At 39.7% G+C, this 16,056-nt stretch overlaps 1 protein-coding gene across 5 annotated transcripts in view; it reads left to right on the top strand.

Annotated features, from left to right (window-relative positions):
- Ppp2r2a (protein phosphatase 2 regulatory subunit Balpha) overlaps nt 1–16,056 on the top strand; it is a 71,744-nt gene extending 55,688 nt beyond the window's left edge. For all 5 annotated transcript variants that reach the window (XM_031362929.1, XM_031362930.1, XM_031362933.1 and 2 more), the window contains 7 exons: nt 2,344–2,509; nt 6,762–6,874; nt 7,640–7,817; nt 8,277–8,441; nt 9,439–9,608; nt 11,775–11,866; nt 15,072–16,056. In XM_031362929.1, coding sequence (XP_031218789.1) covers nt 2,344–2,509; nt 6,762–6,874; nt 7,640–7,817; nt 8,277–8,441; nt 9,439–9,608; nt 11,775–11,866; nt 15,072–15,351 — 1,164 coding nt within the window. In that variant the 3' untranslated portion in view covers nt 15,352–16,056. The remainder of the gene's footprint in view (nt 1–2,343; nt 2,510–6,761; nt 6,875–7,639; nt 7,818–8,276; nt 8,442–9,438; nt 9,609–11,774; nt 11,867–15,071) is intronic.

Genomic DNA, 16,056 nt, shown 5'->3' with positions numbered 1-16,056 from the left:
ACCAGGCTGGCCTCAAACTCAGAAATCCGCCTGCCTCTGCCTCCCAAGTGCTGGGATTTAAGGCGTGCGCCACCGCTGCCTGGCTGTAATCTGCTTTTTGAGATCAGTGCTGGCCTTCCAGTGGATCAGCACAATAAAACCACCATAGACAGAATCCAAACCTGCCTCTTCACATGTGCGGCTTTTTTGTGCTTTCTTGTCCCTGTGCAGTGTAGCTCTGCCTTACGTACTTGGCTGTGAGGCTTGTTAGGGCTGTTTTCTGTTGTTGCTCTATTGGAAATCTGTGGTTTGGGTTTTGTACTGTTTTTGGTGAATATAAGTATGTCTTGGAGCTTCTCGTTGGAAAAGCTGTTACTGTGTTGCTAGCTATGCATTTTGCTAAGTTCTTTCTTTCCAAGTGCTGTTCCTCAGGCAGAAATTGAAGGCTTGCTATATTCCAGACACTAATACAGGTGTTGATGATAAGCCACTTGCGAATTTGTTAGGCAAAATTTCACACATAGAGCACATGGTGAAGAAAATAGATTTTTGTGCTACCCAAGAACTAAGAAAGTAGGGATGTTAAAAGGCCATGCAAGAAAACTCAAGCACAGAACATGTTAGAATGCATCATAATTCTGAGATGTAGGAGAGCTATTTTATTTCATTTTATTTCTGAGGTGTTTTGGTTTTGTTTTTCAGTGCTAGGCCATCTATTCTATTACTTTGTCTAGGGAGTGAGTTTCTCTTCTGTAGTGTAGTGGCATGTGCCTTCTCTTAACCTTAAGATAGAATTTTCTCATGTAAATTTTTTTCCCTTCAGGGAAAGAGTGTTTCTTGTAGTCTATAGTTGCCAGACACCTGGTTGTTGTTTGTTTTAGGTTTTTGATTGAAGTAGCTCAGGTGTGGACCTTGTGTGAAAGTCTTGAGGAGTTTTTAGGATGGTATTCTGATTTTGTTTTTGAAAACGTTGTTTTCCTAGGTTTATGGTTTTCATGAATGAATTCAGTGTATAGCTTCTGTACGCTGGGTATTTGAAGGGCATACTTTTGACATAGGGGATTCTGTTTCCTTTAAGCCTTAGATAATCATAGTACTATATACTACTGTTTAAATATGATATTCAAAAAAACTAAAGTGGTATTCACAATAATTCATTATTCAATTATAGATTCATTTATTATTCATATAAGGCTGTTTGGGTAAATTTGGGTGTAAGATTGATAGCATGTGATAATTTGAGTATACAGGAAAAGCAAATATATTATGGAATTTGGCATATGTGTGTGGCACACCAACACACCCCAAGGTTGCAAATGTTCTTGGTACATTCTGAAAATGTCACAGTTTTGACCAGCCCATTCACTATTGATTGATGCATGCAAGAATAAGTGACTGAACAGTCCTGACTGAACTATTACAAGAAGCCAAAGCATGTGTTACCAAGGTCATTTCTAACAGGTTTCTTCGGATGTGGATGAGAAGATGGCTATTTTGCTAGCTATAAACATTTCACTTGATAACTTGCTTTTTGTTAAAGTGATTACTTATCCATACAGTTGTATTTTCATTTAATCTACTTTTCCAAAGATTCTAGTAAGCTTTTTTAAATTTTTTTTTTATGAAAATATTTCTTAATTGTGTGATAGGTCACAAGAAGAAATTGTGTGATTATAATTCTTATTTTTGCTAGGCTACCAGTGTTAACTGAAGCACTTCACAAGTAGTATCCATAATCAAATCCCTGCAATTACACAATCAGCATACTGGCACTAAGTGAACTAACTAATCATCAGTGTGTAAAGTTCCTGTGATCAGAAAGAACTCAGGAGAGTAAGCCATGAAGCAAAGTTTCAGGCAGGCATTGCCAGGGTGTTGCTATATACTTAATTGGCAGCAAAGTTATCTGAAGTAGGGGTGATATGGGTTGTTGGATTTAGGAGAGCACTTTTCTTAAGGGCTTTCAGTGAAATACAGAAAGGAGGCTTCAGAAAGGACAAGAAGACCAACATCACATTAGATAACAGCAGACAAAATGCTCCAGCTAGCTGTTTCTGAGCAGTATCTTCCTAATTTTACATTTTAAATGGTATCTTACTGTGAGTGTTCACTTTTCTTCTTTATATAAGTTAATCAAATCCATCTGTATTTGGTCTACTGTTTCCCTAGTAAATGAAGCTTACTTAAGTGTTTCCTTCTTTATAAAGCTTTCTTTCTCCTTTAAGGCTTTTAAATACAGAAAACAGTATAATAGCATACGATAAAGCTGCTTAGTTGGGGTATCTACAGTTTTCAGAGTCTTTTGGAGTTGATTATGGTTTAATATACTTCTCAACATAGCCCAAATATTTTCTTCTGTTGTAGAACAAAATCCAGTCTCATAGCAGAGGAGAATACAATGTTTACAGCACCTTCCAGAGCCATGAGCCAGAATTTGACTACTTGAAAAGCTTAGAAATAGAAGAGAAGATCAACAAAATTAGGTGGTTACCCCAGAAAAATGCTGCCCAGTTTTTATTGTCTACCAACGGTAAGTGTGCATCTTTTGTTTTCAGGCACCACATGGGCACATGTCCTGTAGGGACACAGGCCCTTACCTGTACAGAATGTAAAGTCCTTTATGATTACTTTTGCTTCTTTTATTGTTAACTTGCACATTTCAGATTTATGGGTGCCAATTTTTATTTAGGCTGGTTTTATTTCTGTCTCCTTTGGCTAATCCCGAATACTGAGTTGACTATTCCTTACCAGCAGATATAGGCAGCAGTGTCTGTGTTATAGCACTGTTATGAATGTATATTAACATGGTAACTCGGCAGGTAGAACCAGTGCTCAGAAAATGTTTATTTCCTTTCTCTTCATTTCCAAACTCTACAGAAGATGATTTCTAGGAGAGTACCCTTCTTCCTTGACTTTTGCTAGCTTATCACTCACTCTCTTTTCTGTAAGCCACATGGGTGGGAGAACATTCTTTTCATTAGTTGTACTTCTGTAAGGAAAGGTGTTAGGAAGGGTTAGAGCTATGTGAGATGTTGGCCAAATTTTGAAGTTGTGCATGACAAATTAAGAGTTGAGTGAGTTTGTGTGTGTGTGTGTGTGTGTGTGTGTGTGTATGCATGCGCGTGTGCGCCTGCACTGTATACAATGTGACTTGGCTTATCAGTCAGGACCTTGAGGTTGAAGAGATGGGGGTGGTACTTGGAGGTTTGGGTGTAATGTTGTCTATTAAAACTTTTAGGCTGAAATCTCACATTTTCTCATCTAACTATTAATAGAAGCAAATCTTAGCACTTACATTTTCTGTTTGCACAGTGCATAGACTCATGACTGCTTAGGGTCACACAGTGGGAGATATTTAGAGCCCCCTGTGCACTCTTGTACCCTGTGGTTTTCTTTATCGAATTTATGGGAATGTAGTGCATAAAGCATTGCTACTCCTGACTACATGCCTCTTTGGAGACCCATTTTTCTCACAATTAAATTTTTTTACTCTTCTGCCTTCCTCTTTTTTTACATAAATGCTATTTTCTTTGTGTTTATGAGACAAGCAAGGGAGGTAATGAAACAGTCTTGCATTGTAGCCCAGGCTAACTTTGAAGTCTTGATTACCTACTTCTGCCTCCCAAATATGGGCATGCCCACTGTCTCCCACCTCAGCTTTTCCTGAAAGAAGGTAACAGAGCCAGGCTGCAACAGCTGCATCCTTGGTGGAGGCACCAGGCGATAGCCTCTCTGAGGTATTTCAAGTAGTACTTAGACACTTTTTTTTTTTTTTTTTTTTTGCATCAAGTTATACATGATCATACTATTTTTGTTTTTGTTTTTTTAACTTTTAGAAACAAGTGTCCCTGGGAAGTATGTTGTACGTCATAGAGTTTGTGGCTTGGAATGCTTGTTTTCACAGTCAGGGGCCTTATACACTACAAGCTAGGCAGGTACACTATGGTTGAACTCTGTCTCCAGAGGTGGGTCTTCTCTCCTTTCCCCCCTTTTTTTTGAGACAGGGACTCACCATGTAGCCCAGGCTTACCTGGAACTTGCAAAGCTCTGCTTCCCCATTTCCTGAGTATTGGGATTAAAGACATGCAACATTATATACCTGGTTACCTACCTACCTACCTACCTTTTCTTTTCCTTCCTCCCTCCCTCCCTCCACCCTCCCTCCCTCTTCCCTCCCTCCCTTCCTTCCTTCCTTCTTCTCCCTTCCTTCCCCTCCCTTCCCCTCCCTTCTTCCCTCCCTCCCTTCCTTCTTTTCTTCCTTCCTTTTTTGAAATAGATTCATAGTTTCATGTGCTGGTCTTGAACTTATTTCTTAGCTTAAGCAGATTTGAACTTGGGATCTTTCTGCCTTAGCTTTCCCAGGTTGGAACGACTAGCTTGGGCCACAAGACCTATTTTGTGGCAGTTCATTTCATATTTTTACTTTTTCTAAAGGGGAAGTTCAAGAATAGGCTTTCAAGAGTTCTAGTAGAAACAGTAGTGAGTGATGATGCCCAGTGCGAGCCCAAATCCCACCTCTCTTCTTCTCACTGAAAACCATTGTCATTAATTTGTATATGTCCAAATGCAGCTTCCATAGACACTGTTTTGCTCTTCTAGCAAAAGTGTCATTAAATAAGCACTCCTTTATTTGGTTTTGAGATGGGGGTCATACGAGTGTCAGCAGGCCCAGCTCTGATGAACCTTACTTTAGGCACTAAGACTTGGAGCCTGTTTGGAGGTGAGGCTACTAGAGTTCCTATGGCTGCGCCAGGGGGTCTGTGTTCTCTTTCTAAACACACTGGCTACCTACATTTGAAAACCCTGAATAGTGTTACAGATTATTTAAGAGCCGTGTCTTAGTCATTTTCTTGCTGTGAAGAAATTTCAAGACCAAGGCAACTATTATAAAAGAAAGCATTTAATTAGGTCTGGCTTACAGTTTTAGAAGTTGTTTGTTTGCTTTAGAGGGCCTTTTTATTTTTATTTTTATTTTTATTTTTTTTTTTGTTTTTTTTTTTGTTTTGTTTTGTTTTTTTTGAGACAGGGTTTCTCTGTGTAGCCCTGGCTGTCCTGGAACTCACTCTGTAGATCAGGCTGGCCTCAAACTCAGAAATCTGCCTGCCTCTGCCTCCCAAGTGCTTGGGATTAAAGGTGTGTGCTGCCACTGCCTGGCCCAGAAGTGGATTTCTAAGTGATGTTTATGTCTTTTGAAGTTAAGAAAAAATATATATATGACTTATGTGAGCATCTGTTTTTCAGTTGTCTGTCTGTAAGCCTAGTAGTACACAAGAAACAGAACCTAGTTACAGGAGAATCACAAACAAGATCTAGATGAGAGCTTAGGGGTAGACTGTAAGTTACTGAAGCCAGGAGTTTTTGTATTTACATTTCATCTTGTATAAAGTGTTGTAAGCAGGCAGTAGAAATGGCTGCACTGGTGTCTCCCTGTAGCAATTGTCTTATACCACTTCTTTTCTTTTCTTTTTTGGAGACAGGGTTTCTCTTTGTAGCCCTGGCTGCCCTGGAACTCACTGTGTAGAAGAGGTCTTATACCACTTTTAAAAAGGCATCTAGGCTATTTTAAAACTATGGTATTCAATTCAATTTTGCCTATGTAAGATCATTCAAAATGGCTTAGTTTTGTATAAAAATACCATTTTAGAATTATAACTACATAAAATCATACATGAGTCCATAATAAATAATTACATAAACAATACAAGGGTAGATTTTATTTCCAAAGAATAAATTGAACAGGTGTGCAAAGTATGTGGTGAAGAAACCTGGCAACACCAGCTACCAGCCACCAGTCCTGCTGACAGAATCTGTACCCTTGTATGATGAGCTTGGAGGTCACTTCACCATTGTGTTCTTCTAAACACCCCATGAAGGACATTCATTGAAGGGCCACACCTCGATTGCTCACAGCTGCCCAGATAAAGACAAATTATCTGAGAGGCAGACTAAAGAAAGACTAAGGAGACTTGATGGCAAAATGCCATGGCGTTTGGATCCCGGGACAGAAAAAGATGTTAGTTAGTGGGAAACATATTCAAATCTCAGGGACACCTTAGTTTCACTAGTGATACACATGGTTTTGACATGCATTGCATAAGATGTTGACATTAGAGAGACTGGATTAAAGTGTATATGAGAATACATCTACATTTGAAACTAATAAGTCTAAATGTAATTCCAAGGTGTGTGTGTGTGTGGCGCGAGTGCGCATGTAGGGATTTTGTCTTGAAGAAGTTGAGGATTTACTTTTAGTCACTGTTTTCAGGCATACACATACACACACATATACACACACCACCCCAAAAGCTCCCCCCTCCCCACACATACCCCAAAAGCTGGCCATGGTGGACCATGACTTTAATCCCATATGGAGATCTTTCTTTGAGTTTGAAGCCTGTGGTCTATGTAGAAAGTTTAGATTAGCCAAGGCTACTCACTGAAACCTTGTCTCAGAAAGAGTTGGGGGCGAGGTGGGGCGTGGTATACAAATTCTTTAGGTGAAGTATTTGATGACACATTGAAGATAGCTTTTTAAAAAGAGATTTATTTATTATTATATGTAAGTACACTGTAGCTGTCTTCAGATACACCAAAAGAGGTTGTCAGATCTCATTATGGATGGTTGTGAGCCACCATGTGGTTGCTGGGATTTGAACTCTGGACCTTCAGAAGAGCAGTCAGTGCTTCTTACCTGCTGAGCCATCTCACCAGCCCGAAAATGGCTTTTTTATCGAAATTATTTTTTCCTGCTGTTTTGAAAGCTTTCTTCATTCTTTCCCCAGATAAAACAATAAAATTATGGAAAATCAGTGAAAGAGACAAAAGACCAGAAGGCTATAACTTGAAAGAGGAAGATGGAAGATATAGAGATCCTACTACGGTTACTACGCTACGGGTAAGTATGTAATTAAAATGACTCTCAGTCCCAGAACAGTGGGCAGAGGCAGGTGGATATCTTAAGTTTGAGGCCAGCCTGGTCTTCATAGTGTGTTTTCCAGGATAGCCAGAGATGTATGAAGACCCTGCCTTCAAAGAAAGGGGAAAAGGCCTCTGATTGGGTTTTTGTCAATATTTGTATACCCTGGCCCCAAGCTGGTGAACAGTTCTTTATGGGACATTACATCTCTCCATTGAAACAGAAACAACTCTGTAGAGGTCTCAATGTTAATGGAGGCAGAGCTGGGACTCACAGAGACTTTTATACTATGCTGTTTACTGGTTTTGATTTTCAGGGTTGGATCCTTTTTTGTTATAGTGAGTGAGCTTTGGAGCAGAGAAAGTAGAATGGGAGACTGTTACAGTTTGTGCTAAAGGTGCTAGGAATAAAAAAAGTGGGCTTTCATTTTAGTCTCATTAATTCAAACACTAAACATTTGCTAGTTTATACCAGAGCTATGACTTGTAAACTAGTACTGCTTCTTCCTGGAAAGAAGGAGAGTTGTTCATTGTTTCTTTTTCTTTTTCCCAGTTCAGTGCTTAACAGAACCAACATCAATGGCTTTAAAAACACAACAAAACAAAAAATGAAAAAAACCTCATTGTTTATTATATTCTTCTATGTCCTGTTTTCTCAAAAGTTGAATAATGGTCTTGTGAATCTTAAGTACTGTTTAAAAGGATTTTACTTTTGTAAAATGTGATTTTTCTATTTTATTGACAGGTGCCGGTATTTAGGCCCATGGATCTAATGGTGGAGGCCAGTCCACGGAGAATATTTGCCAATGCCCACACCTATCACATCAACTCAATTTCTATCAATAGTGATTATGAAACCTACTTATCAGCAGATGATTTGCGAATTAATCTCTGGCATCTGGAAATTACAGACAGGAGTTTTAGTATCCAATTGATTTGTTTAATTTGGTGTTTGTCTATCCCTGTTAGACTTATCTTCTCTCCTAGATGTATTTGAGTCTTTGATTTATAGTGTCTTTCCATTTGTGTAGTGCCTCCCCACCCCACCCCCTCTTTTTTTAAATAATTAATGCTGGGAAAGTTGGAATATGGAACTGATTTTAAGATTTATTCCTGCCTGTTTGTGACATCAAACACAATGTATGTTTGTGTATGGGCTGCCTCATAGTCCCATCACTCAGTGGACTGAGTACAGGGTCAAGAGTTTCAGGCCAGCCTGTCTATAGATGGGAAGAACTCTTGGTAAAAAAGAAAAAGATAGAAACATATTTTTAACACTTCTGGGATTTGCTCATAAAAAGGAGTAGCTATTGAGAAGAAATACTTGATCTTAGTTATTTGCCCTTTTCCAAGCGTAGCTTCCTTAATGAAATGCCATCTAGATATTGTGGATATCAAGCCTGCCAATATGGAAGAGCTCACGGAGGTGATCACAGCTGCAGAGTTTCATCCCAACAGCTGTAACACGTTTGTATACAGCAGCAGTAAAGGAACTATTCGGTTATGTGACATGAGGGCGTCTGCGCTCTGTGACAGGCATTCTAAACGTAAGTCCCTTTCTGCCCTTTCTTTAAAATGGTCACCTACTCAGACTTGACCTGAGCTGTGTGTTTATTCCTGGAAGCCCACAGGGTGGGAGTGTCTGTTGGGGTATTGGTGTGGTTAAACTCTCTAGGGTGATATGCAGTTATCTTTCCTTCCTTTCCTCCCTTCTTATTCCTCATTTTTCTCCCTAGGAAAGGTTTGTCTCATCTTTATAAAGTGTTGGGAAAACATGGGCTGGTTCAGCAGTGAAAGAGATTGTGGCAGCTCAGAGCTGTTTGTATGTGACACTAGTTCCAAAGGATCCAACACCTTGTTCTGGCCCCCTTAGACACTGTACACACTGTACACATCAATACATACCATACACATAAAATAGAAATAAGTAAAATATATATTTTTATAATGTGGGGTTTTTTTTAAAGATTTATTTATTTATTATAGGTAAGTACATTGTAGCTGTCTTCAGAAACTCCAGAAGAGGGCATTAGATCTCATTACGGATGGTTGTGGGATTTGAACTCAGAACCTTCAGAAGAGCAGTCGGTGCTCTTAACCACTGAGCCATCTCACCAGCCCAAGTAAAATATTTTAAAAGCAAAAAGAAGGGGGTTTAAAATTATTTTCTTGGTTTTGTTGCATTGAAAAACCTAAATATGTGCCAGTTGATAAAATCATGGAAATTAGGTGGGGTGGGCAGTGGTTTCCAGAGTGACTATGTAGAGGCACTGAGTTGGGTGTGCATTGAAGTAAAGTCCCGTGGGAGTCCTCCTGTGCAGGATCAGGAGGACGGAGGACTAATAATACCTTATTAGCAGGGTTTTGCACTTCGTAGTGATCATTCATTTTCTCTCAAGAGACTTTGTGACAAAACATGTTCCCAAAGCTGGCAAAATGTTTTAATTTTTCTGGATTAGCCTGTGATTTTCACTCACTTGAATGGCTACTTTAGAAAATGATTTATCCAAACCTAAATATGAAACTTTTCCCCTCTTTTTCCAGTGTTTGAAGAACCTGAAGATCCCAGCAACAGGTCATTTTTTTCTGAAATCATCTCTTCTATTTCCGATGTAAAATTCAGCCATAGTGGTCGTTATATGATGACTAGAGACTATTTGTCAGTCAAAATTTGGGACTTGAATATGGAAAACAGGCCCGTGGAGACATACCAGGTATTTGCAGTTTGTTTCTTTTGAAAAGTGTATACCTATGGAAAGTATGTCAAGGTGCTCCTTACAGGGTTATTGGAGTGGTACACAGTTGATCTTTAGCTTTTCTCGGAAGTCATGAATGTGTTACCATTGCCTGGGTAAAGTATATTGTCTTTTCAGGGTTGCACGTAAACTTAGTTTTGTTACTCATGTGGTTCAGTACTGGCAACTTGGTGTGCTCCTTTGTCCATGGAAGTGAGAGGTTTGGGTAGGAGCAGGGCTGGGGAGGACACTCTTAGCAGAGGGCACACTATCTGACCAGCCAAGTCACGATTCCCTTTTAAGTTTACAAGGACCTGAAATTCAAAGTGTTGGCAATGGCAAGGAGAGCTGCATGTTGTAGCTGTCTCTCCAAGTGTGGCAGTGAGAGTAGCTTCACAGTCTTGTCTGGTTGGGGAAGACTACCGCTGTGAAATGCTTAGTGTTAGGGCCTGCCTGACACCTTACTTGACTGCATGTAGGACCAGAGTCATGATTGAGATGGAATCACATCATGGCAGAGCTATTGCATTTGTATCTTGCTAGCTTCTGTGGGACTGAAGGCTGTTTTTGATGTTTCTTTACTTCCCATTAATATTTCAGTAGCAGTTCCACTAGCAAGGTGATGGTGGTGCATGTCTATAATCCCAGCACTTGGGAGGCTGAGGCAGGTGAATCTCTGAGTTTGAGGCCAGCCAGGACTACTCAGAGAAACACTGTCTAAAACAAACAAACAAACAAATTTTTACATAATGTCATGTAAACACGGCTAGGACATTTATAATGAGCTTAGGTCTGAGTGTGCAATGCACACATTTAATACTAGAACTCAGGAACATGAAGCAGGATGTTTGTTAGAGCCCCAAAGTTTGAGAGTAACCTGGGCAATATAAATAAAATACAAGTTACCGACTGGTGGTTGTCATTTCTTCCTTTTAAGGGTCTCATTCAGCAAAAAGGGAATAATTGATACTTGACTCAGCATACAAGTGCCATCAGCATAGAAATGTGCCATGCTTCTTGACTACCTTTTAAATAGATTTACTTACACCTGTGTTTATCTGATTTACTTTCCAAAATTACTTTTTGTGAAATACTGGTAAATGTAGAATTACAATTCAAAAGAAATAACATCTTCATTACTTTTTATATTGAATAAATGAAATGAAGTATACAAAAATGTTTTATTGTATATATTTGTATATGTACGTGAGACTGCTGTGCGCACACATGGGAGTCAGAATAACTTACAGGATTCTGTTCTCTTTATACTATGTATCTTGGAACTCAGGTCATCAGACTTTGTGGCAAGCATTACCCACTAACCACCTATCTCACTGCCCACCACTGAATTTTTATTGAATGATGTAGGTACATGAAAGCCAAGAGAAATCAGTTCATCACTAAGCCAGAGCCTTGCTGTACTGTATATGTAATTGGAAATAATAGGCCAAAGTTAAATTTGTGCTCAAAAGAATGGTAAAGGCAAGGAAGTAGCATTCTTACTAGCAGTAGTGGGCTGAGTGTTGAGAAGTGGAAATGGAATTCTGCCACAGCATTCTATTGTTAGTCTCCTACCCATCCTTTTCAAATACCTTCTGAGTTAGGTATTTAGGTGTTAATCTCCCTTAGTGTCGATGTGAAGAGACACCATGCTTGACCAAAGCACTCAGGGGCTGGGGGTAGGGGGACAGAGGCAGGCAGATGATCTCTGTGAGGCCAGTCTGGTCTTCATGATAGGGAATGTGGGCTGCAGGCAGTCATGGTGCTGGAGTAGTAGCATTTACAAGCAGGAGATGAGAAACTGGTCCTGGCTTGGGCTTTTAAAACCTCAAAGGCCATACCACTATATTCTTTCTAAATAGACTCCCAGCGGTGGACCCCAGACGTGTGAGCCTTGGGGCTAGCGGGGTTATGCATTCTTCAGCGAGTTATTGTAGGATGTTTTATTTATGCTTATCAGGATGCACTGCAATACCCAAAAAAGTAGTTTTTCTTAGTTGTGTCACAGGAAAGTATGCCTAAGAGTTTGTCAAGATTAAGAAAAGTACAGAGGGATGTGTAATTCTTTTTAAGTATATGCAATTTTAGTCATGTTTCTGATTTGAGAAGAGAATGATATAAACTCAGTATATATTTTCTCTGCAGGTACATGAATACCTCAGAAGTAAACTTTGCTCACTGTATGAAAACGACTGCATATTTGACAAATTTGAATGTTGTTGGAATGGGTCTGACAGGTAAGGAAAGAAACTGGCTATTTCGTCTCTTGTTAGTTATACTAAGTAAAAATACAGCCGCAGGTTTTTTTGACAGCAGTTAAGAGTCATTTACTTTTCTTCCAGGTAGCTGTGAATAACTCTAGTAATGAATAGAGCCATAATGACAAAAACTAAGCATTGATTTTCTTTTTGGGGGTGGTGGAGGGGAGGGTTCGAGATAGGGTTTCTTTTTGTAGTCCTGGCTGTCCTGGAACTCATTCTGTAAACCAGGCTGGCCTCGAACTCAGAAATCTGCCAGCCTTTGCCTCCCAAATGCTGGGATTAAAAGTGTGCACCACCACTGCCTGACCTAAGCATTGATTTTCAAAGTAAATGTAAAGCAAAGGAGATCTATAGCAAGAAGTTATAGGTGCTTAAATTATTATTTTAAAAACTTTTACTCCTTTTGTAAGCCAAATAATAACATTGTGGGGCTGGCGAGATGGCTCAGTAGGTAAGAGCACTAATCGCTCTTCCAAAAGTCCTGAGTTCAAATCCCAGCAACCACATGGTGGCTCACAACCATCAGATCTCATCACAACAGTAATTAGATCTGATGCCCTCTTCTGGTGTGTCTGAAGACAGCTACAGTGTACTTACATATAATAAATAAATCTTAAAAAATAATAATAATAATAACATTGCTAGCCAAGTTCAGTGTGTGCCTATAGTCCCACCTCTTTGGGCAGCTGAGGCAGTAGGATTGTTTGATTCAGGAGTCTGAGGCTAGCCTGAGTAACAAAGACAGTGATTCAAGAAACATTTATTTTAAAAATCACAGTTCTGCTATGCCAGCAGTTAGTTAAAATAGTGGATTTTCATTTGGTTGCTGTTGTACTGTCTGGAGAACTGTTGAGGCAGTAGATGCTTGCTGCCACCCCACCGGCCACACAGAAATGGCCATTGTATCTCATTGCAAGCACTTCCTGCTCACTGTGTTCCTATTAAAGCATCATTTTTAAGTGACTTTGGTCCACATCTAAAGCAATTAGAGGTGATTTATTTGGCAGTCGTTGAGTTTAAAAAGCTTGATACAATTCAGGTTCCTTGGTGTTAGATGTTCCAGAGAACCCTGGAACTTGGGGTGCTTGTCCTTTTTTTCCTTTTTTAAGTTGTAATTACCCAAGTTTTACAGGAGACCCAATAATAGGCTGGCCATACTACTCATAGGCCTGCTGTGCGCTAAGCACTTGTGATGTGCTGAACGCAAGGCCAGGAAGGACAGTTATGAAGAGAACATACTGGTGTGTAAGTGTGGTGTGTTGTATGGTTAGCAGTTCTCAGTTTCCTTCCATTGTAGGAAGGAAGTTATTCTCAATATTAAGAACACTGTCTGGATTGGAGAGATAGCTCAGTGGTTAAGAGCTCTTTCAGAGGTCCTGAGTTCAATTCCCAGCAACCATATGGTGGCTCATCACCATCTGTAATGGAATCCAATGCACTCTTCTAGTGTGTGTCTGAAGACAGTTGCAGTGTACTCATATAAATAAGAAATAAATAAATCTTAGAAAAGAAAAAAAAAAGAATAAACGCTTTCTGAGGGTAGGCAGGATGACTGATGGAGCAAAAGACTGCTAGCCTACACCCTGCCCACAAGGGAAAGAAAAGTAACTCTTAAAGGTTGTCCTGTGACCTCCATGTACCCCTCCCCCCACATACACACACATACACCACAGTCAGTCAACCAATCACCCAATAGATAGATAGATAGATAGATAGATAGATAGATAGATAGATAGATAGATAGATAGATAGATAGATAGGGTTGAAAGAAAAAGGGTTTTGGAATGATTCTTTTCAAGTTACTTATTAAATTCCAAACTATTTCTTAAGGTGTTTATTTTAATTTTATGTGTATGAATGTTTGTGCCTGGTGCCCATGGAGGCCAGAAGAGGGTTGCAGATCTCCTGGAACTGGAGTAACAGGTGCTCATGAGCCACAGTGGGTTGCTGGGAACAGAACCTGGGTAAAAGCAGCAAATGTTGTTAATCACCAAATCCTCCAGGTTCCCACGCTGCTTCCTAAAGGACAGACCCTGTCTGCCACAGCTATGACCTCAGTGCTGTCTACAGAGCTCACTGGCCCAGCAGGTGGTCTTAGTCTCTTCCTGACAGAGAGAAACCTGCTCTTACAGTGACGTGGTGTCATAACTCATTTGTTTATTTTTATTCTAGAAGAGTCCTTCAGTCTTTTCTTGTCTTTAATAACCTTGGCATTTTGTTAGACAATAACACAGTCATTTTATAGACTCACTCAGTGTGAACATTACAATTCTTCATTAAATACAATTATGTACAAATCTTACAAAGCTGGATACTGGGAGGGGTGGGTATACCAGATTAATTTATGTGATTCTCTCTCACCTCCCCAGCAAGGGTTTTTTAGTGTAGTCCTAGAATATGAATTATTTTTAAAGAGACAGTTTGATTGTTGCCAGGGACATGTACAAACTTGAATTTAATTTAGATCGTCTGTTGTTCTTTGAGGGATGGACATTCTGAATAGGAAAGGTTTCAGATGTCAAGATTTGCTATTGAAGATATTTAGTGAAAGTTGAAAAGGTGTTTGGTTAAGGTAATTTCAGAAAAGAGGTCTCCTGGGATACAACCAGAAAGAGGAGGTAAAGATCCAGTGTCATCCACATACTACGTTTTTTTAAACATTGTTGGTTTCATGAGGATTCCAAAAATTGTTTTATGTAACAGGCACAGTAATTTCCTGTTAATGAAGATACGTTTTGGTTTTTGACCAGGTGTATTGTAAACATTCATAAAACATCTGAACTTGGCATAGTAAACACATGCCTATAATCCTTGTACTAGGGGTGTTGAGGCAGGGGTTATGATTTCTAGGCCAGTCGCGGTTGTATAATGAGACCTCATCTCAAAAACAAAAAACTATCTGACAACTAAGACCATAATTTGTATCTTGAAACTTTGCTTAGAAACAGAGGTAACTCAGATAAAGAAGAAAAATGTGCTTAGGTGCTGTCAACTTTGTTCAGTCTTTTTAGATTTGTTTTTTGGAAGGAGTGTTTGAGTGTTTGTAGTTTAATATCAACAACCTAAGTCAAATAAGCTTAGAGAAGTTGCTTCCTATATAGTGCTGTGCCAGGATCACTGACTTGTTAGAGTAAACACAGTCTCTTGTTAACATGTTTGACTGGGTGTTCTACCTTTACAGTGTTGTCATGACTGGATCCTACAATAATTTCTTCAGAATGTTCGACAGGAACACAAAGCGGGATATAACCCTAGAAGCATCACGAGAGAACAATAAGCCTCGCACAGTTTTGAAGCCACGCAAAGTCTGTGCAAGCGGCAAGCGAAAGAAAGATGAAATAAGTGTTGACAGCCTAGACTTCAACAAGAAAATCCTTCATACAGCCTGGCATCCCAAGGAAAACATCATTGCTGTAGCGACTACAAACAATCTGTATATATTTCAAGACAAAGTGAATTAGGCTGGCATTCTCTTCAGAGGAGCCACTTCCTGCTTAGTGAGATAGTTGAATCTAGCATTCATACCTATAAGAGAGCGGTCCATTGTGGCGCCCCTTTCCAGTGTTTGACAGTGTGCCATTCAACAACACATTTGATAGCCACATGGAGAAAGCTGTGTGGATGCATCCCGGGCTGTTTTCCATGTCTGCTAGCCATTTAGGGAAGGGAAGGGCACTTTTAATTTAATGACTTCTTGCACCATCTTGCCTGGTGGACTGGACTGGACTGTGTCAGCATTGATGTACTCCACTTTTTATGCCTTCCATTGTGATGACGTCAAACACAGTGAACGCCTTCAGTCATGCTATGGAATTTGTGTATCCTCATTACTGTATCATTTGTGGGGTACACCCCTCCCCTCTTTTTTAAATTAAATACAGCTCATTCTTACTGTGGCTTGTAGCATTCCTCCTCTCTGGCCTCCTGGACTCTTCCCTCCATCTCTCACCCTTGCCCTTTCCACCTTGTCTCGGTGGTGGCGTATTCAAAAAAGGAAGAACGAAAGCACACAAAAATGAGTCAGTTTGGGGTCAGTGGTAATGGGGGAATATGTTGCGAACAAATGTTTTAATAACAGTTGGCTGTAATCACTCCTTGCCATGTCTGGCACTGAAAATAAGGAAAAAAAAAACTACTACTGAATAAAAGTGACAAAGAATGGAGAA

This window comes from Mastomys coucha, unplaced genomic scaffold (assembly GCF_008632895.1).
Source record: "Mastomys coucha isolate ucsf_1 unplaced genomic scaffold, UCSF_Mcou_1 pScaffold9, whole genome shotgun sequence".
NCBI classification, from domain to species: domain Eukaryota; kingdom Metazoa; phylum Chordata; class Mammalia; order Rodentia; family Muridae; genus Mastomys; species Mastomys coucha.
Note: the sequence above shows the minus strand (reverse complement) of the source record. Positions and strands in the feature narration are given on the sequence as shown.